At 41.1% G+C, this 21,801-nt stretch overlaps 1 protein-coding gene across 5 annotated transcripts in view; it reads right to left on the bottom strand.

Moving 5' to 3' along the window:
- trak1a (trafficking protein, kinesin binding 1a) overlaps positions 1 to 21,801 on the bottom strand; it is a 59,274-nt gene that overhangs the window by 7,922 nt on the left and 29,551 nt on the right. For 3 of the 5 annotated variants that reach the window (XM_034697896.1, XM_034697895.1, XM_034697897.1), the window contains 12 exons: positions 9,229 to 9,305; positions 7,515 to 7,631; positions 7,191 to 7,291; positions 6,646 to 6,754; positions 5,900 to 5,978; positions 5,659 to 5,789; positions 5,437 to 5,511; positions 5,011 to 5,148; positions 4,836 to 4,912; positions 4,500 to 4,739; positions 3,782 to 4,110; positions 637 to 1,107 (listed from right to left, as the gene is read on the bottom strand). In XM_034697896.1, the coding sequence (XP_034553787.1) occupies positions 637 to 1,107; positions 3,782 to 4,110; positions 4,500 to 4,739; positions 4,836 to 4,912; positions 5,011 to 5,148; positions 5,437 to 5,511; positions 5,659 to 5,789; positions 5,900 to 5,978; positions 6,646 to 6,754; positions 7,191 to 7,291; positions 7,515 to 7,631; positions 9,229 to 9,279 (1,918 nt within the window). In that variant the 5' untranslated portion in view covers positions 9,280 to 9,305. Of the gene's footprint in view, positions 1 to 405; positions 1,108 to 3,781; positions 4,111 to 4,499; positions 4,740 to 4,835; positions 4,913 to 5,010; positions 5,149 to 5,436; positions 5,512 to 5,658; positions 5,790 to 5,899; positions 5,979 to 6,645; positions 6,755 to 7,190; positions 7,292 to 7,514; positions 7,632 to 9,228; positions 9,306 to 13,123; positions 13,359 to 21,801 lie in introns of those variants that run through there. The other 2 variants (XM_034697894.1, XR_004633281.1) reach the window with 2 other exon arrangements.

Here is a 21,801-nt window from a genome sequence, read left to right as displayed (position 1 = left end):
TTATCACTTGTTTGCAGTCCACACATAAATCACATAATACCATGTGTTTCTGAAGGTGACCCACCAGAGTCCAATTTTAGCCCGCCGTGGGTGTTGTGTGTTCATGTGACTTGGACAGCTGCACTAATAACACCTGATATACACGTACGTGCTCACACACTGGAACAAAGCCAAGACATTTCTGCATCTATGTGTTGGTGTGGCTCACTGGTCTGAGTGAGTGCTGACTGCTGGCGGAAGTTAGAAAGATGTTACGAGTGCCAAATATTTGATAAATCAAAGTCTGTGAGAGGGCAGACTGAAACAGAGCTGTGATTGGATGAAATAAAGCAAAGTGTGGCAGCGAAAGACTGAGAGGAAGTTATGAAGACGTAAGATGAAGTAAATTATAAATAAAAGATGTACTCTTTTTGATGGGACTCGATGGCTGTGAACACAGGGTGCTTCCAGAGGGATGGGTGGGAGGGCAGGTGTGTGCAGGGAGGGACGTCACATTGGGGTTGTGAGATGTCCAGTGAATGCCTTTCCTATCCCCTCCCCTTCTCTCCCCTTCGCCCCCCTCCCCTTTTGCCCCCATGATCCAGGGTTCAGGGAGGATGGATGTGAGTTAGTGACCTCAGCTAAGTGCTCCCTCACCAGGCATGTGGTCCACAGTGGTGGGCTGTAGGGCCTGGAGCTCCTTAAGGTCCACGTGCCCGTTCATCTCAGAGGAGGGGAGGGGAGAGGAAGAAGGGATGGAGAAGGAAGGCGGCAAATTTGCAACATGTTCATCTTTGACTTGAAACGCTTCTTTAGCCAGGCCCATTTCTTCCTGTAATGCTTCTGATGGGCTGTTGTCATCAAAGTCTCCATTTTTGTTGCAGTACACAAAGGGAGAAGAGGTAAAGAGAGGCAGATCCATAGAGGCAGAGTTCTCTCCTGACAAGCCAGTAAATGAGTCACATGACACCTCGTCCTCCTCTGGCTGGTCGAGCTGCCAGTTCTCTTCCTGTTCCTGGTCATGTGCCAAAGTGCGGAAGCCCTTCGTGACCACACCAGGCCGATCATCCAGCATAGCACCCATGTGGGGTTGAGCCAGCTGCTGCCATGCGTGGAGGGTAGCAGAGCCTGGAAGAAAGTCAGAAAAACACTCATGTTATCTAAATCAGGTTTAAGCTGCTCTCTACCACAGATACTACATTTTTAAGTTGTTCTCAAAGCTGTGGGCTGAAATTGACTTTTCATTTCCCTTTTTCATCCATACGAGTGTCCCTGTTACAAATGGCACATTACATGTCCTTATAAATTCCTCTGATGGTGACTTTAAAGGCACAGATATGAGTGTGACCAACTAACTTAAAGTCTGAAACATGTTAACAGTCAAAGCCAAAAACCTGAAACATCCCGTCAACAAATGACTTGTTCTTCCTCATCCACTTCTTAACCGTATTCTAAGTCTAAATTAAAGCTTAGACTCCACGTGAACAGATTGAAAGTCTAGGTACAATGCTCTGCTTACGGGCCTTTCACAGAATCTAAGCAGACGCGACCACAGGCACCATGCCATATTCTACCACATGCACACTCCACTGAACTTAACACTGCTATCCAAACTTCATCACACACCTCGCTGAGCGATGTGCCAGCTTTACATTTCATTACAGTATCAAATGCTGCATCAAAAAAGAACACTACACCACATGTAGACCTACTGACCTAATGTCTGGAGAGTAAATGTCATTTCTATATTACAATATTTTAAAATAGATACAATCTACTTCATATAAACAGACACAAACACAGACGGTGCAGACACATGCATGCACACAAACACACTTAAGGGGACACATCCGGGCATTTCAGTCTCCACAAAATACAGCACATGCACTCTCAGTAACAGGACTTGCAGAGAAGGACAAATTCTTAGATGTTGACAGTGTTTCTTCATGCAGAGCTTTAACACTGTCCTATACCTAAATCCTGCAGCCACAGAATGACCTGCTGCAACCATATACAACTCCTTCCTGTTAAGTGTTCATGCACCATGTATCTGGGTCTGATTTCAAGTCCAATGAGTGTTTGTTTCTAATGATAAAAGGAAAGGGTCCTTTAAGGGAGGTCAGTACAGAAACTCATAAGACAGAAACAAAAGAATGAGAGGAAAGGGAAGGTGAGAAAATGAGTTAGATTTTATTCAAGAAATCACAAACAAAGGAAACAGACAAGTTGAACAGAAAAGAAGGGAAGTTCAGACAAGACAAAGCCAAAATGAGGAAAAGTACAAGGGGAACAGAAGAGGGGTGGAAGGGATGGACAGGAGAATGGCACTACAGAGGTCTGATTGGTTTCTGTGCAACATGTCTCATACAGCGGTGATGCTGTATGAGCACAGAAACATGTTCTAAATTAAGGGTTACTACAGGACTGTTGAGTTTTCAGGGGACCAGGAGGAGAGTCTGAAAGCAGGCCTAAATTAAAATGTGTGATATAATCAAGAAATAATGATTAATGTTAAAATATGAGATATTCTATATCAATTTTAACATTGAAAACAACCATCATTAGACTTGAAATTTAACAATTCCATAGTTTGTTGTCTTTCATAATAACATTTTACACATTTCAAATATGTGTACTTGTTTTTTTTCTGCTCTTTACTCTAATGAAAATATTTCAGTTGACAATATAACCTTATGTTGTTGCCATGAAAGTGTTGTAGCTGAGATTGAACACCAGGTGGTGCAACAGAACAGAAAATACCTCTAACAACAATATTCAGAATTCAAAGCCAGGCAAAAAAATATTGAGGTGCTGAAATGTTTAAAGGCTTTGTTGTAAATTTATGCTTTAAAAAAATGTATCTTTAAGTTTAAGGTTGTTCATCATGTTGGCAGATTGTTTGCTTTGTATCTAATTGCATCTGAATCATATGGTGGCAAATATTAATGATTCAACTCAGCATGTAAATAAATAATAACAGAATATTGAAGATGACCCTCTAATGTAAAAGCTAAGGCATAATAAATCATTAGTTTTAACAAACATACATAGAGCCATGTCAAATACCACACACTGACTCTATGATAAAAACTGTGTAAGGTGCTCACTCTGAGAGATAAGAGATAAATGCAGCGTTGGCATATCAAATATTTTCACTGCTTATAAACATTAGCTAACATTAAGACACTGCATGCCAATATATGTATCCCTTTACAGTATGGGGAACATTTCACCTTGTACATTTCAACACTCAAATCTCCTTTAAAAAAAACAAACATACAAATCAAAACCTATCTGAGGTGTTAGTGGCTCTTTAAAACACTGCATACAGCAGGCTGTCTGCTGTTCTATATCTCAAACCAGCAGCGGGGCTGTGTGTGTCTGAAGTAAAAGGAGTGCTGGAAGTTCAAACTGCCTTCCTGCTGCTCCAAAATCTGCAGCAGCCCTGTGACTAAAGCCAGAGGTGCTCCCAGGTGAGGCTGTGAGCTCTGCAGGCTGCTCAGCTCTGACAAACTGGAGCTCCTCTGCAGCGTCTTAAGATCCTGTGAGGCACTGAGAAAGATTTTTGGCGGGCTGTGGTTGTGGAAAATCAGATATTGATTTTGCTGCTGGTTCTGAAGGGCCTGGCTTTGCTTCTGTGTGAGGCTCTCACTCACGTGATTTTTAGGAGGATATGGAAATACAGAGTTTTGTGCTAAGCTATGGTTTTGATTCTGAGAAGTTTCATTTTCACTCTGCTTCTTTCTCTCTTTTTCATTATGTGGAGGATAAGATGGCTTGTTTATCTGAGAGGAATAATCACCTTCTAGTGGCTTTACTATCTGCAGCTTGTCCGGCAGGTAGGACCTGGCTGAGAAGGAGTATCCCGACCACATGCTTCCAAGGGAGGGATGTGAGCACAGCGACAGGAGGCTCTCTGTCGGGGTCCCGGGGCCTCCGCTGCCCTCCTCCCCTCCTTTTTCCTCGTCTTTGGCCAGATATGCCAGCTTTTTCTCCCTCTCCTCCTCGAAGAAACGTTTTTCAGAGAGGTAGTTATCACGGCGGAGGGACAGACGCCGAAGAGCTGCTTCCAGGTCCCTGCTGCCAGGGGTTCCTGGGGTGCCAGGAGGGCGCTTGTTAGAGTCCTCTGACCTGGGAAGGAAATAGTTGATTCAGTGTGATCCCAGTGTGGTTATTTAAAGCAGAGTCTCCCTTTCTCTCTCAATGTTTTGTTAAGCTAATTCAGCCCCTGATGTTATATTTAGTAAATTGAATAGCAGGGAACTAATGACTAAACCTACAGCTGCATTAAAGTGTATTATTGTGCACCAAGGAGATAAAATCCAAACATGAAACCATAGAAACCCTCAAAACAAACACAGAGGCTGCCCAAAAAACATCGACAGAAATCAACAGTGTTGATAGCGTCTCTTTGGTTACCATAGACAATGAGAAAGAGACGTGAAATAAATGGATGAGAAAAAACAAACAATTAAAAACCAGACATAGAGAGAGAGAAACATTATGGAGTCTGTCCATACCCATCATCTGGACCCTCCAGGATACTGCCGGTCTTGTTGTCCAAGATGATCCCACTTCCTGAATCACTTCCATAAATGGAGTTAGAGTATGGTGTGCCCACCCTGCTGGAGCGCCCTGAGGTGAGGCAGGATGTCTGATTGGAACCTGGGATGTTGAGGGGGGAGGGGGCCTGTGATGATCGCTGCTGGCGCATCAAGTTCAGGTTTTTCACCGTCTGGAAAACTCTCTTTGGTTGCAGTCTAGAGAAAAACAATGACAGAAATACAAAATGAGAAGTTGCTCTAGAACCCCAAAGCCTCTCTCTTTCTTTTATTTGAAGATGATCCTCTTGGTACCTCTGCTCTTCTACATCTGGATCATCCATCTGAAGCTCCTTTCTCATAGTGCCCTCGATTTCTGCTGCCAGAGAGTCCTGGAGAGGAAGGATTGAAATGTAAAAGCTTTTCTGTAACTGCTGGAGATGATGAAATACTGTGATTCTGAAAGACATGGTTTTGAATATTTGCTCACCATTGGGAACAGACCCAGAGAGTGGAAACGTCGAGACGTGTTGAGAGGAAGAGTTTTATTTCTCAGGTTCTTCAGCTCCTCCTGAGCCTCATGGAGCATCTCCATACACTCTGCGTACTTATCCTGCAACTCTCGAAGCTGCAAGAGGGAAGAGGAAGAGTTTCATACATTTTTAAAAAGCTATGTGAATGCTTATTTAGTTTTCTTTAATGGATTGAATCAAGAGCACTTTATATTAAAGTTTTGCATGCCTTACACAAGATTGTGTCACCAAAGGGGTTTACATATCATGACAAAATGAACAGGGTTTTGGTCATAGGCTGGATCTTATAGCGTTCTTATAACTTTGAATAACTTGTTGGTGGAAGCCATCACTGCAGAAATGAAACGATGAAGCCACGGTCAGCTGGCTGTGGATGGCCTTACCTCAGCAGTGAGTTGGCGCTGGGCATCTTTGGCTGCGCCTAAATGCTGAGTCAGCTCCTCATTCTCCACAGCATACTACAACAACCCAGATGAAAAAAGAACAGCACATTTAAAAATACACTGTGTTATATGTGTATTCAGCCTCTGCTGGACTGTGCTGAACACAAGGATTAGTAAGACTAATGTTATAAATACAACACAGTCATGTTTTGGGCCTCATACCCCTTTCGCTTTCTTCTGGAGGTCCACGATCTGGGAGAGGAGGTGCGTGATCTCCTCCTGCTGTCTGGAGGCGTCTTCACTCTTCCTGGCCAGCTCCTCAGCCAGAGAGCAAGCCTGCTGGTTGGCATTACCTGGAAGCAAAAATAAGCTCTCATAAAAAAGAGGATATGCACAATCACAACCTCTGTACTGCTTCAGAAGAATTCAGCATTTATTTTAAACATGTCAGTCCAATACTTACGAAGTTCTTTGACACAATCATTGACAAGTTGCTGCTCTTTCTCCTCATAGGAGATGGTTTCTGTCTCCAAATGACTGGCCTGAAAAACAAGAAAGGCATAACTAATCAATACTTTTTTTTTTTAAGTTATATTTTTTGCCTTTTTGCCTTTAATGGACAGGACAGCTGCAGAGAGACAGGAAATGTGGGGAGTAGAGAGCGGGGGAAGACATGCAGGAAATGGTCAACTGGCTGGGAATCGAACCGGCAACCCCTGCGACGAGGACTGCGGCCTCTGTATGTGGGGCGCTTGGACCGCTAGGCCACCAGCACCCCCTAACTAATCAATACTGAACACTAAACGCATTATGTATCAACTTAATAACTTCTAAGAATAAAATTAGAGGGTCATGCTGAGGCTGAGAAACATACTCATGAAAACAGACAATATTGCCACCGTACATTTACATCAAACAGGCGGTCAGGATTATATGGTTGTGTTCTCACTTTGGGCTCAAATCAGCTCTTGAGTTAACTCCAGCATATTTACATACATGTGGTCAATGTTCACTCATGAGTCATATTGATCAAAAAATAAGTAAAAGTAATGTCACGACAACTTAATGTTTTTTTTATTCTTGTTATGAACTTTATAAATTTGGGAAAGGTTAGCATTAGAATATATTATGTGTGTATGCAGGAAGCTCATGTGGGAGTGTGTAGAGTGTGTGTAGAGTGTGTTTAGAGTGTGTTTAGAGTGTGTGTACCTCAGATCTCAAAGATTTATTTTCTTCCTCCAAATCTTTGAGTTTCTTCTGCAGGGAGTCCAGAGGGAAGAGAGCTGGAGTCAACACACTGGTTTCACTGGGACGTACTCTGTGACCACCAACAAGAAAGTCAACCATTAAACCATTATTTTATCTCTTTTATTATCTCTTCACAAGAAGAAAGTCATCGCAGATAATTGAGAGGGGATTTACGACACAGGCAATCATTAATCAGATTTTATTGCTACATGAAAGCTGAACAGGATTTCTTTTGTCAAAGATGTGTGTTTGTTTGCATTAGATTTGAATCTTGCGGTACAGCTTCAGGGCATTACAGTAAGGAGGCAAGGAGAGGAGGTGAGGAGGTGAATGTGAGGAGATGAGAGGAGGTGAAGAGGTGAATGTGAGGAGATGAGAGGAGGTGAAGAGGTGAATGTGAGGTGAGGAGGTGAATGTGAGGAGAGGAGGTGAATGTGAGGTGAGGAGGTGAATGTGAGGAGAGGAGAGGAGAGGAGAGGAGAGGAGGTGAATGTGAGGAGACTTACGGTGTGTGAGGGGTCGACTCCCCCTCACTTTCCTCTGCAGCGTTCGTGTAGAACTGCAGAAGCTCATCTTTCATGGACAAGTCATGACGTACCTGAGACACCTATGAGAGGAAAACATGAAGACACATAGACGGAGGACAGTAAGGACACTATTGCTATTCATGGCCACTAAATGATTGGTGGACAGGATGAAAACTAGTTATGATGTTTGTTCTGTATATTTATAAATTCTAATAATACTCTGATAAGGATATTTATTATAATAGTTTAAAAAAGGTAAAGGGTCATAACACACACACACAAACGCGCACACAGGCTGCGTACCTCTTCTCGTATGTGCTCTACTTGCTCCTCCAGCAGCTCGTTCCTCTCACTGAGAGCTTTGTTTTTCTTCAGCAGTGACTGGCCGATGCGAGCAGCTAACTCCAAGTCACGCTCTTTCTGCACAGAGACAAAGATGAATTTAGTGTAAACGGAACATTTAAAAACACTACACTGATTCAACGCAGCTATGAGACCCTTGAGGGGATTGACGGCACACCTTTCCCTAGAAAAAGCAAGACTAACAGTTTCTACATGTTTCTCATCTTTAGGATTTTATGCTGAGCTGGCTGGCTGCTTTACATCTGCTTCTTTAAAACGATGGTTGTGCAGTTTTCCCACTATATATCAATATATGTGAAGGCTGTGCAGAGAATAAGGTCAAGGGGGAGGGCTGACTACGAGCTCTCAGCAAGGAGAACAAAAATACAACAAAAGAGGGAGACAGAAACTCAACACTGTGTCCACACATTACTCAACAAGGACTACAACAAATGTCCAAACAATGAACTCTAATTAAACTCTTTTTATGAACCTGGCACTCCTATTCTAAAGAGAGTCTGCATTTACAACTACAATGGAGCTGTCATTAGCTACTAAGCAACAACACAAGCAGTTCATCCACCCTTAATAAATCCCTCCTCCTTATAAGGCTTAGTCTCCTTAGTTTCAATCACAGATGAGAACCTCCATCAACTTCAACATTTCCTATTCCTGGTATGTATGTGCTAAACTAAGGATGTATAGAAGATAGAGCTGGAAGATTTTTAAAAGCAGCATTCCAAAGCCTGGCTGTCTGGGAGTGATAGGGTTAATTCTTTTACAAAGACTGAAAAAAAAACACCACAGCAAAGCTGGTTCTGTAAAGCCTGCTGATACAGTGTGTATCAGGAAGGCATCAGGGCATACAGCTTTAAGAAAGCAACATTTAATATTACAGTCTGAGAACAGAGAAAGGGAACATACAGTTTAAACTCGGATTCATTTAATCTTTGGTCTCCTGGGAAATTATGTACAACTCCTCACTTTTTATATATCAAGAACTTAGCCCTACATCACCTCCTCTTTACTTGATTTTAATAATTAACATTCAGAAGATATCATTGATCATGCTAGTCATCACTGCATCACCCAGCTGAACTAAAGCAGCATTGCCACGTTGCTTGTTGTGGAGCATGTCCAACACAGCAACAGCTACAAAGTGGGACAGGACTTAGAAAGAGATGACTGACAAGTCAACACTGCCTGAGATCAAACGCTTTAGGTCTGTGTTACAAAACTCTGATAAGCCAGTATTTATGCATGGTCCACCAAGGACATAAACCTTTCACTCTAATGGAGGTCAGTAGAATATTCTGTCTCATACTGTCTGTTTGTTGACGGTCTGACATCCTTAAATACCATATTTAGTCAGACGTTGGAAGGCTGCTGGCTGCACTTCAACAAAGACACCACTCTACTTTCACAGTTTGTGTTTCTGCAGAGAGAGCCTGCTGACACTTCATCACTGAGCAGCTGATGAGGATCACTCACATTTGAATATCAGCTGCTGGAAACCAGTTTATGACGTGGTTCCATCAAACCTTCCTTCTCATGAAGCTCATAAAGCGACCTGTGTTCAGATTATCTGATTATTCTAATGGCTCTTGACCAAAGTGCCTCGCGGTCTGAGCATATCAAAAAGTCTTTGTGTTTTTTTGCTTTGACGTGTTCTCACCTCTTCAAGCAATCGAGTGACAGCATCGATGTCACTGTAGGTCTTCGTCATCTGGCCCACTCTGTCAGCACACAGCACTGCACAGACACAGAGAAACAAGAGTCTATTAGTCTTAAGTTATCTTTTAATGCATAATGATCACTCACAATGATTACACAATGTCAGCTCTGCCTTTTTTTTTTTACCAAGGAGTATTTTGCATGAATCTAAATGTTAGTTCCAATACATTTGCTATTTCTAATCTCTTTAGGCAAAAAATCTACTTAAAAAGCTCAAACAATAACCTTAATCCCAGATATTTTTGGGGGATTATAAGATTATTTGTCTTTTATGACAAGAACAAATACTTTGTGTTAGATTTCATACTGAAAGCAAGTAGACAAGTCCTGTTCGTACATTTTCTAATCTTTATTCCTCTCAGATCACAAGTCATATGATATCCCTAAGAAACACACCCACAAACTTTACTCCATTCAAAACAGAGCCATCCTTGCACTCTATTTATCGACCTACTTACCCAGAGATTAAGATGAGACACTGTATGTAGACAGTGGTCACTGTGAGGTACCACACCCCAGCTCTGATATTTCAACTACAGGCACAATTTCATTATCAGCTCTTTAGAGTGTGACACAGAGCTCAGGCTTCAGATAGATCAGTCCTGACTGCAAGGGTCACAATTCCAACTTCAAATCCTTCCTGAGTTTGTCGTCCCATCATTTTGAGTTTGTTAGATATCAGTATGAAAGGATTGTTTTCCCACAGCCCTGAGTGTCATATTAACACTGTCAGATGGAGAGAAAGGTAAGAAAGGTGTACAATGCTTTACTTTCTGCAACACCCAACAAATGTGACACCTAATTAGCAAGCTTGTCCCATTCACACTACTACAAAACTGCAGGATTTAACTCTTTAAGTGATCAAAGAAATAATGTATTTCATTATCATATAGAACAACACTTATCATATTCTTCACAGTGCAGCTAACTCACAGGCCTCATCCAATGCAAATCAGAGTTGGCCCATGCAAACTTCACATTTTCATATCCTCACACAGACTCACATTGTGCACCTTCTGGAAACATAAACACAAGGCCTGAGCTGGCTTTGTTTTAGTCAAGGCTGTTTCCCATCATTATCATCCATTATTTAAGGAGTTGCTCTTTCCTACTAAGACAAGGTTGAATGAACATGCTTGACACTGTAAAGCTTCACAGAGGCTTTGTTTGACTAATAAGGGCGTCTTAATGTGTGTGTTACACTTTTACTGTCACGTTTTCTGAAGAGGTCCAGAATTTGAGGTGCCCTCCCGACCCGATCACAACATGAGCACCTCTGGGTTGCATATATTTATGAAGATACGCTAAAAAGACTTTACGTCTACACAGGTTGTTTACAGTCTGTGTGATTGTATTCAAGCTCAATATTTTGAGGTAAACACTTCAGTATGCACACTGGGTGCTCACATGAAAAAGCCACTTTGCTGCTTTTAAGCAAAAACAACATTTATAATAAATACCTTTTACAGTGTTCACCATGTTAGCTTAGCATTTCAGCATTTCAGCATTAGCTGATTAGCACAAAAATGTTTTTGGTCAGACAGCAAGGGTCTCAGCTAATTAGAATTTGGTCCTAGGAGTGTGAAATTGAAATAAAATGAAATAATTTTTTTTTACAAGATGTTACGATTCAGTTTGTTGAGGACTTCAGTGCTCTCAAGGTTACGTGGAAATCCATCCTGTAGGTTTTGATGTTTTTTATGTTTGAAGTTGAAGTTTTGATTTTATTATTGTGTCCTGCATACAATCATATGCCCAGACCGCGTAGGCCAACAAGACACATTTTTACAGTCCAGGGTTAGAGTGCACAACATGATCATTCCTTGTAAGCAAATGGGGAAGAAAACTATAACAGAATAAAAGAAAATAATACAAATAAAAATGCACACTACTTAAAAAGACTATCTTGTCTTCTTTTCCAGGCTTTTGATTCAAAATTATCAAGTTTAAACACGTCAGAATTAAACAACTATTTTAGTTTATGCACACGTCTCCACCCCAATATTTCAGGTTTTTTACAGGCAATTTCTTGAACCAATATCTGGGAAAATGGGACTCTGTTTCCACTTTATTCAAATCACACAACACATAGAGTCTGTTTTCTTCTGGTATATTTTGGAATCGCCCGACCTCAATGGCCAGAGGAAGAATGTAATGAGTGAGTCTAGGTGTGTGCTTGCATCACTAAACTACTGTCACACCAGACTTATTCCAGAGAAACTGATCATGAAAGGCTGACTGATGCATGTGTGATAAGAGACACTCATAAAGACAAACAGACAGGTCCATGAAATAACAAACCAAACATCATCAAACACACAACCGTCTCCCAAGGGTGAGCTGTGAGGTACAAGAGTTACTGAGGGAACAAATCTGTAGGACAACAACTCAAGTAACCATCCCCGTCCCACATCCACACACGCACCCACACACACGTACAAAATGCTTTCTTGTATCTGTCTTCCGATGAGATTGTCCAGTTGATAGCACAAGGTGCAGCCTGTTTACCCATCATACACTCTGTTTCTGTGTGTGTTTATTATTGGTTCATTTCAGCAGTTCAACTCCACCCAAGCTGGATCAATAAGGGAACATAAAAAGATTTACTAACAGAGTTTCTGAAACACAGTTGATCAGGTGGAGTAGAAGCAAAGAGGACGGAATCTAATAACTTTAATGACATCAATGATGTTGTTAAAAATATAATGACTTCCTTGTTTTGTGGTTGTGTGGTAGAGGTAAAGTGTAGACACAAGCTAGACAGTCAGCTGTTACCTAGATTAGGTTAAAAAGAGATGTAACTCAACACTGGTAGGCAGTCCAGGTGCTTCTTGTTGTTTTACAAAGAGAATCAGAGAGTAACTTAGTGACATAGTGATACTTGCCCCCTCTCTCTCTTAACGACTGTGTTTCTGTTTGTATGCTTTGCAGCAGGGGGGGGGGGTCTGGATTCTTAAGTTTGTCTGAATAAGCCTCTTGTTGCTACTGGGCAACAGACAACACACAAGTTCAAGGGCAACACACAAACACCAGGACAACAGACTGAACGGAGTCTTTGATATTTGGTTCTATAAAATGTATAATGATTAAAGCGCTTATCAATGAGCAGTGTTTCCTTATTGCTGCTATAAAACATGTCCACATCTGTCTTCATGAACTGTCCCAAAAACCTCAGTGACCATTGCTTTCTGATTTCTAAAGGTCATCTTTTTCTGCGTATTTTGCAAAAAGAAAAATCAATTATAAGCTGATCAGATTACAGACGAGTCCTTCTTTGTACCTGCATGTTACACCACCACCTTTAATGTAATGTTTTTAATGTCTTGAATCTGGAATGAACAAATCTCCCATAATGCATGTATTTTCTGTAGTATTTTGACGGCCGGTCCCTATGTTGTCTGTCTACCTTTCTAAACAAGTATGGCATTTCTTCCACTTGTGAACAACCCTCCTGAAACCATGAAAAGTAATGTTTAAAAAGTATTAAAATGTACAGTAGCATGCTGTCAGTAGTGTGTTTCTAACATAACACTTCACGTCAGCAGAGGAAAAGAGCCAAGCCCATATTTGAACATGTCAAATCAGCTGGCAGATTAGCATGCTGTGCTGAGATCAACACTAACACGAGGGACAGGAGACAAGGAAGATACTCTTTCAAAGTTTACAAAGGTTTTGCTAATCCTCCTCAGACTACACACGGCTCCAGAGCAAATGACACTGAAGAATAAAGCTGAATAAAGTCGATATATGAAGCAGGCTAGCACACAGACTGTTGAGGAAGTAAAACAAGAATAAGAGAGACGATGCTCTCCATTTCAGAGTTGTTCACAGACTACCTTCACATAGAACTTGTTGCTCTTCATCCAGCTCTTCCTCCTCCAGCTGCTCTATGTTGTCATTTCTAAAGTCACAGAAATATTCCTCTTCTTCTTTTTCTTCTTCTTCTTCTTCCTCTTCATTTTCCTGATCTGAGCTTCCATAACTGGGTGTAAAAATATATTCCTTGTCCTCCGTTGTCACGTTTGAGTCTTCAAGCTCGTCTTCACTGCCAGCAGCTGGGAGCAGAGCCATCCTCCACTCTGAGGCTAACCACTGAACCACAAAACCTGCAAGGGTAAAGCCATGGCTCCTATCTGTGCTGTTTGCCTTCCTGGGTGTGCGTTTCAAACTATTAATCAATATCTAATACGTGTGTGCTCTTAGCTGTGAAAGTACACGAGTGACAAAGTGCCAGTCATGACCACTGGAGTTTTTTAAAGACATACTGCACACACTAAGCACACCTACTGACCTCTGTGGACCCACTAAAGTATCCCTCAGGTGGAAAATAAAGTCTCCTGGGTGAGTTCCTTTAGGTGTGTGTATCATTTGTCCCCTGACAACTCTACGAGACAACCTGATAACCTGACTCCTCCCTGTCTCCTCTGTCACTGCTCAATGGAGGCTTACCCACTTTTCATAGACGGAGGGGTGAAAGGACAAATATTGGAGGCAGGCCATTATTTGTCATGTCATCAAACTTGATTAAAATAGATTCAACACATCACATACTTAAAAGTATTAAATATGTGTGATATTTTATATCTGTGATTCTTATGCCATCTCTTCAAATACAGCCCTGATGGTTCAGTAGGAATCAACAGGAGCAAACTTAAGCAGAGAGAGAGACACCTTTTATTAGAAGGCTTAAATCCATTGAATAAAAGTCCTCTCATAACCCCCCTCAAGTGAAAGTGACTTGGTACAGTCCTGTTCAGCCTCTATGGTGACAATAGGGCAGAGCGAACAATAATAGACCAGCACCAGTTTCAAGGGTGGGGCCAGTCCCTGTAAAACATTTAAAGGTGAGTGATTTCACAAATATTTCACCTCCAGCCTGTATCAAGGTGAGGTTCACTGGAAAATCATTATGATTTGGAGGTAAACATCCAAATCAATAAAGTGTATAAAGGTTACAGGGCCATTAAAACATGAGTTAAAATGTACCACACAAACTGTGGAGTCATGAGAATCAGGAAATGAAATACAATGGAGTTGAACCTTTTTATGTTTTTTCTTGCTCTACATGTGAAAGTCAAAAATCAATGTTTACTTTGCTTTTAAATGATACAAAATGGTCTATGCATCAATTCCAATCATTCATAGTTATGACTTCCTGATTTTCTTATAATTCCAGGTTAAAACACTTAACACTGAAGAAACATGATGGATTATTCTCACAGGATCTATTTACCTGCAGGAAGCAGCTTAATGTCTCAGAAACTCAACTCTGACACAGCACGCATTCACATCTTTGTGAAGCTACAGCATTCATATAAACTGACTGTGCACCATGTGTTCTTTATAAACTGCACAGACAAGGAAGAATCTGTGACACAAAACTATTCCACTGATTACATTTACTTCATTCTTAAGTGGAGACACACAGAGTTTGGAATTTGTGAAGTATTTTCTGGTTTTCAGGACACAAACAAATCAAGATCATGCATAGTTCAGGAAAAAAATCTGATCTGCTGTCTCACTGAGACAACGACAGAAATGTAGCGGTAAATCTAAAATCTATGTTCTTGTAAACTGGCTTCTGTCAGCTCAACAGAGGTTAAGACTGAACTGAGTCAAGCTGACCAGACTGTGTAGGAGTCCGCACAAGTGCAAGGCCAAACTTTAAAACTCCTCCCTCTACTGGCCACTTTAAAAAAATCAGCTGTAAATTACTGTTAGTGAAAAGACTGCAATCCTATTTTTAATGCTTCTTTAAGTGGAGCATAACCAGTGGTGGACAGTAACAGAGTACATTTACTTGAGTACTGTACTTAAGTATATGTTTTGAGTATCTGTACTTAACTTGAGTGTTATATTTGGGGGGAACTTATGACTTTTACTCCACTACATTCAGAAGACAGTTATTGTACTTTTTACTCCACTACATTTCTATCAGTGCTCTAGTTACTCAATACTTTAGCTTTGAAGTCAGCTCATGAATTTCCTTCTCTTTTCTGAAATTTGATCCTATGCTAGTAAAATGTGTTTGTGTAGTTCTGTTTGTCTCAGTGGTTGAGCCATACCTTTATAGTGTGCGTCTCCACAGTTGAACGTGGAGCAAACACAGAGCAAATTTTTAAGCTACGTAACATTTGTTTGATTCCAGATGAACATTTCAAACTAAGGTGTCTGTGCTTGGAGTAACTTAGTGTCTGTTTTTATTCCATGGTATAGTTTTTAGAGATTTCAAGTAATGTTTTTTAAATAAACATAATTTATCAGAATGTACTTATATGTAGACTTGACCGCACTTATGTATTGTGAATTACAATGTTTTGAGATATTTTAAACAGTACTTTGAATACTTCAGTATTTTTAAAAGCAAGTACTCCAGGACTTTAACTCAAGTTATAACCTGACAGAACAACTTTCACTTGTATTGGAGTAATATTTGACCTGGAGGATCTAAACTTTGACTTCAGTGATGAAGCTGTGTACTCTGTCCACCACTGAGCATAACTGTGTAAAGTATGTCAAGATCATGGTTCATCTGAACTGGGCTTGTTTACCCAGTTAGACCTGTATCCTTCATGAAAAATAAAAAAAAACAATGCAGCCAAATGTTCTGCTCATTAGTCACGGATAACGTGTTAGAATTACTGTAATTGGGCTAGAAATCTGATGCCAGCTCAGCCCCGTCCTGCATGCTTGAGTAGCTCCCCTCAATGATTCTGTGGATGCAACGCTGCAGAAAACAAAGGAGTCCAGGACAAACACCTCTCAGTGCCTCTGTGAGCTCACTGTTGTCCCTCTCTCATTGCGTTTCTGGTCACATTCACTTTATACTCCGCTTGTTTTCCCTTTCATTGAACTTTCGCCTTTTCCTATGAATTGTTTGTTCATTATCAGCAGAAAGGCTGTGTACTACAGTTAGAAGGGGAAAACAAGCTAAATCAAACAAGGACAAATACTATGCAGAATGGATATATGTGAAAAAACACACACTAGCCTGTAGTGATTACTATTAGTTTTAAAATCACAATCTGAACTTGAATGTTGGCCCCATTCCAATTTTTTCTCCCAGCTTTATTTGTCACTTGTTTGTCTTTTGTCCACTCTCCCCTTAACCTTTCAAATTCTCTGTGGTGGAATAGTGTGCCCCCTTTTCAGACCACTAGACCGTCCATCCAGCCAACTGTTTGTCAATGAATGTTTGGCAGGCTGCAACGGACACTGGTGTCATAGAGCAGCATGCAAATCTTTGAGCTAAATATAAGCCAACCTACTTCCACATCCCTCCCTTCTCATCTCAGAATAACAGCAAACCAGCTGCTTTCTATTCCCGTCTCCACACTCCACAAGACTGTTATCAAAGACACAAGACAACCCCCTCATAGTTAGTTATTTGATCACTTCGATATCAAACACAGCAGTAATATCTATTGTGAGCATCTGCCTGAAAACAACTCTCTCCCAAAAGCAAGGGCTAAATAACACTGCAGATGTTTAAGCTGCACAGCTCAGATTGGGGAGGTGCAGAGCTGTCTCAGACGGTTATGTAACATCATCCACAGAGCATCCCCAGCACACATGCAGAATAGACCATACTGAAGTGCACAGGCAGCAAATAGATCGTGTTCTCTACCTCACCACTGTTAAATCCACAATAAATCACCTCTGTTCATCCAAATGGAAAAGTAAATATCACAGGTTAGAGCACTATTGAACAGATTACATAACATAACATAACATAACAGTGAGAGAGAGAGAGAGAGAGAGAGAGAGAGAGAGAGAGAGAGAGAGAGAGAGAGAGAGAGAGAGAGAGAGAGAGAGAGAGAGAGAGAGAGAGGACCCATAGAGCTGCTTTAAGAGACAAAACAGAGGAGACAGACAAACACTCTTATCACATGATCAGGCTCCATCACTCCTCCACATGTGTTGACTGTTTGTGTGTGTGTGTGTGTGTGTGTGTGTGTGTGTGTGTGTGTGTGTGTGTGTGTGTGTGTGTGTGTGTGGCTCTGTAGGACCACTATCCACACAGTCTACATAATGTTGTTGCTGCTGCAATACGTAGAAACAGCTGAAGTCAAATCTGGGGTATATTACATAATTGCACATCACTGCAGCAAATTGTAGGATTTACTGACTGTACAGCCAGATTTCAGCTGCACATATGTGCACCCTCCTGCTTGATGTGTTTGTTTTCATGAATAGTTGTGTTCAGTTATAGCCAGTGTGCTGAAGCTTGTTACATAGGGTTGCAAAAATGCCCTGCTTCACTGTATGAACTATCTATCTCTGGAAATACTTGGCTTCCTTTAACTCAAACATTATGTCACTTCGATGACTGTCTTCTCTTATCCTTTTTCGTGATAAACTATTTTAGCCACCTGTGACTCTCAGGACTCACTCCACATCAGCTGGTATCTCCTCTTCAGATAAGTGGGTAGCTTAGGTCAGTACAAACAGACCCTTTACACAAATTCACAACCATCCCTGATCCTACTTCCCTACACCTACACACACAGCTAGCCATACAAGCTACCTTGAAGCTTATTTTAGAAGCTACACTGACTCAGCTGACTCTTGGCACCTGTTACAGCATCTACTGTACATTGCAGCCGGATTGCTGCTGAAGCTGTGACGTCCTGTGTTTGTCCTTACTGTTACATCAGCCTTGGTACTTTATTTAATTTCAGTCCACAAGGTCACATTTTCAGGATTGTCTGGTATAGAACCTAGAAGAAAGATTTCAGTCTAGGATAGCTCTGCAGGGAGTTTATCTCATGGATAATGAGGCACATTTAAATACCTGATAATCCACCTTTTAAGTATGATGAAGGAAGACTTCTCTCCTTTTCACCAACCTTGTTTAACTTTGAATAAGACATCATAATTCTGCCACTATCTCTTTTCACATGACCCTCAGTGTGTGTGTCAGCAGAAGACGTGCTGTAGAAGCTAGCTAGCACACATGGCATATTTATAACCTTTGAACCAAGAAGTTACATCAGATCTGGAATGAATTAACTTTGGACCAATCCAGCTTGTGTTAGAGGGGTTTCAGAGTATATCTTGTTTAGATATTGTCTGTGCATTTTTACACCACAGCAGCCCATAATGTATGTATTTCAAATATTTGCAAATACCACAATTTCAGCCAGGTGTCAAACCAGAAGTCCAACTTTCTACCAAATCTACCAAAGCAGTATCATCAGTGCTGTGAGTAAGTTTGATTCAACTCTTAACAAAGTAAAATCATCTTCATGAAAGTTAACCAAACTGTTGTCTTACCATCCGTGCACTCCTCATAGTACCAGTCCAGCTCATAGTAGTCTGCCTTCACAAACCTCTGGCCTCTGGATTGGCCTTGTCTCTTCATCCTCACTGCTCTGACTGACAGCTGTATTGTTCCCGAAGTCCCTGCATGCTTAGAGACAACCAGCTGCTGCTGGGGTCCTACAAGGTACTAAGGTGTACATGCAAGTCAATCCAATTCTGCTATCCCAGCATGCTTAGCAGTTTTCAGCTGGCACACGGGTCCCATAATGTCCACACTCGTTAGCAGCACACTGTCAGCAAATTAAGCTCCATGTTTGTTGTGGTGTTACAATCATTTCTGCATGTCCTCAAACTGAACCAGGAGTCTTGCCATCAGTTGTAGCATCTTCTGTTCCTCGTTAGTCTTTCAGCAAATGTGTCGGTCTGAGCCTGCCATCTTTAACAATCCGTGCATCTCTCTGTCTGCCTTCTCTCTTTCATGTCCATCATCAAAGCTTCAGCAACCGTGCCAAATTCAATCCCCTCCTGTATCGATCCATTTATAGTTTCCTGTCAATTTGTTTTCTTGTCCTCCAATCAGCCTGTCCTCCAACAGAGTCTTTCCATGCTCATGTTATAACCACTATCTTCTCCTGTGCAGGATTCCTCTCTCAGTGACAGCAGCAGCTCTACACATGGACCCCCGCACCTCTAACAATGACTCAATAATGACAGAGATACAGAGAGTGAGAAAGAGAGCGAGCAGCAGCAGTCACGAGTTTTGCACCATGGACATGATGATAATCATGACACAGCGGGGTGGGACGGGTTTAGAGGACCAATGCAGCCAATCAGAGGGAGCAGTATCGCTGGCTTGCTCCCGCCCCTCCATCCTCATGTAAGCATTCCCTCCCTCCTCTCCTCTACTTTGTCCTTCTGTGTGGTTGCCGTAGTAACAGGCTCAGACTCCAAGGCCTGAGACGGAGCAGGAGAGCTCGTAAAGGAAGTGAGCAGGGAAGCTGTGCAGTGTTGGATGAGGTGACGTGGCAAAACAAAATGAATGAACACAACTGGTACTGGTTATTATGAGCGTGGGAAACAGAGAGATGTGAGGGTACAAAGTGATGCTAAATGCTACATTTCAATGACAAAATGACCAATTCAATGTCAACCAGCTTCAACCAGACTGCTGCGATGCACATCATGGTCATTTCAAGCACAGCTCAATACATTCTTACGCTGTCTGGATTGTCTGAGATGGAAACTAGAAGAAAGATTTCAGTCTAAGATAGCTCTGCAGGGAGTTGAGCTCATGGATAATGAGGCACATTTAAATACCTGATAATCCACCTTTTAAGTATGATGAAGGAAGACTTCTCTCCTTTTCACAAGCCTTGTTTAACTTTTAATAAGACATCTTAATTCTGCCACTATCTCTTTTCACATGACCCTCAGTGTGTGTGTCAGCAGAAGACGTGCTGTAGAAGCTAGCTAGCACACATGGCATATTTATAACCTTTGAACCAAGAAGTTACATCTAACTCTCTTGACCATCCTTGTTGTGTTAGAGTGGTTTCAGAGTATATCTTGTTTCGATACTGCCCGTGCATTTTTACACCACAGCAGCCCATAATGTATGTATTTAAAATGTTTGCAAATACCACAATTTCAGCCAAGTGTCAAACCAGAAGTCCAACTTTCTCAATACAGTCTTACATGCCTAAATGAAGCTAACACAAGGCCAGGGTCAAAAGCTAATAGGCTTATCACAAACATGAAAATGAATGCAGACAAAGAGCACTTTGGCTTAAAATGTGCCTATAAGGTGTCTTATAACGCAGTAGTGTTTAATGCTGATGAGCTAAAGGGGTCATGTAACAGCTCCAGACTTCCCTTGTGTAAGACAGTGATGTTGCATCAGCACCCTTGGGACAGATTCAGTTACATTTTCCCCTTTGTATAAGCAAACATACGTGCAACATTAAACAACAATGACGAACACTGCAAATGCCACTTTGCTGCAGTTGCTACAAAAAATGTTGCATATAATAAAAGAAGAAACAAATCTGCCTCATACAGTTTATATTAAACCTGTTATTAGCTGAAAAAGGAAGCAAGTCTATGAAGGACAGACTGCCATGATGCATAATTAAGTGGGATTAAGTACAGCTGGGTGCAGTCTAATATTCCAAGAAAAAAGCTTACACCAGGACCAAAAGCTAACGGCTAATGATATGTCTTTACTTCTCTTATGTGGGGAGGTTGCATCAGCCCTCAAAGACAGATTCAGTTACAGTTTCCTCTCTTTTATGAAAGCATACATGCTCCACAGTGCAAGAAAGACAAACACTGCACATACAGTATATAATCTGTGTGATTAATCAGATGAACAGATCAGGGTTCCCACTCTTCTACAGAGATCATTTTCCAGGACATTTCAAGGACATTTTCAGAGATGATCAAACTGGTATGACAGTCTAAATTGAGTTCCTAAATAGTCTAATATGCCACTCTTAGTGGAAGTCTACATTGGAAGACGTGCAGTCTATGGCTATCCATGAAATCATCTCTTACATGCTTAAAAAAGATGGCAAATTGATTATAGAATAATGCAATAATGCACTTTATAAGTGCAACCAAGCAACAATGATGGCCAACTCTCATCTCAGCTTTCTCTTTTCTCAAAAAATATATAATTAGCTGAGTAAAAAACAAAAGAGCCTGCAAAGGACTCTGGAAGCTGCCTTACTGAAATAAATAACTAATGATAATAATCAGAGGATCAGTGCATAAATTGACCTAAATAGATCTGAATGACAAAAATGGCGTCAAATGTTGAATGGGGATGTTTTGTTTTTTTATCCATGTCAGGTCGCATGCAGTCATGTTGGAATAATTTTCCAGGACAATCTGTTTTTTCATGGGCATTTTACTTTTTCTCCCATTTTTCCAGGTATTTTCCAGTACTTGAAAACTGGTCAACTGTTTTCCAGGTTTTCCAGGTTTTCCTGGTCGCGTGGGAACCCTGACAGATGTTGTTGCTTCACCAGACAGAAAAAATTAATAAATAAAAAAGAGCCTTATGAATAGATTCCAAATAAACCTGTTATTGGCATGTACAGAGGAGGGTGTCTGTATAAAACAACTATATTTTTCTTATTCATTATTTTCTACATTTCTTTTTTTAAACACACTTCATCCATCCACACTGTTTTCTCCATGCGGTTATCAACACTGACTACATTACAGCTAGACTGTCTATGAAAGCAAT

This window comes from Notolabrus celidotus, chromosome 12, assembly GCF_009762535.1.
Source record: "Notolabrus celidotus isolate fNotCel1 chromosome 12, fNotCel1.pri, whole genome shotgun sequence".
Classification (NCBI taxonomy): domain Eukaryota; kingdom Metazoa; phylum Chordata; class Actinopteri; order Labriformes; family Labridae; genus Notolabrus; species Notolabrus celidotus.
This window is presented reverse-complemented; position numbering and strand designations above follow the sequence as displayed.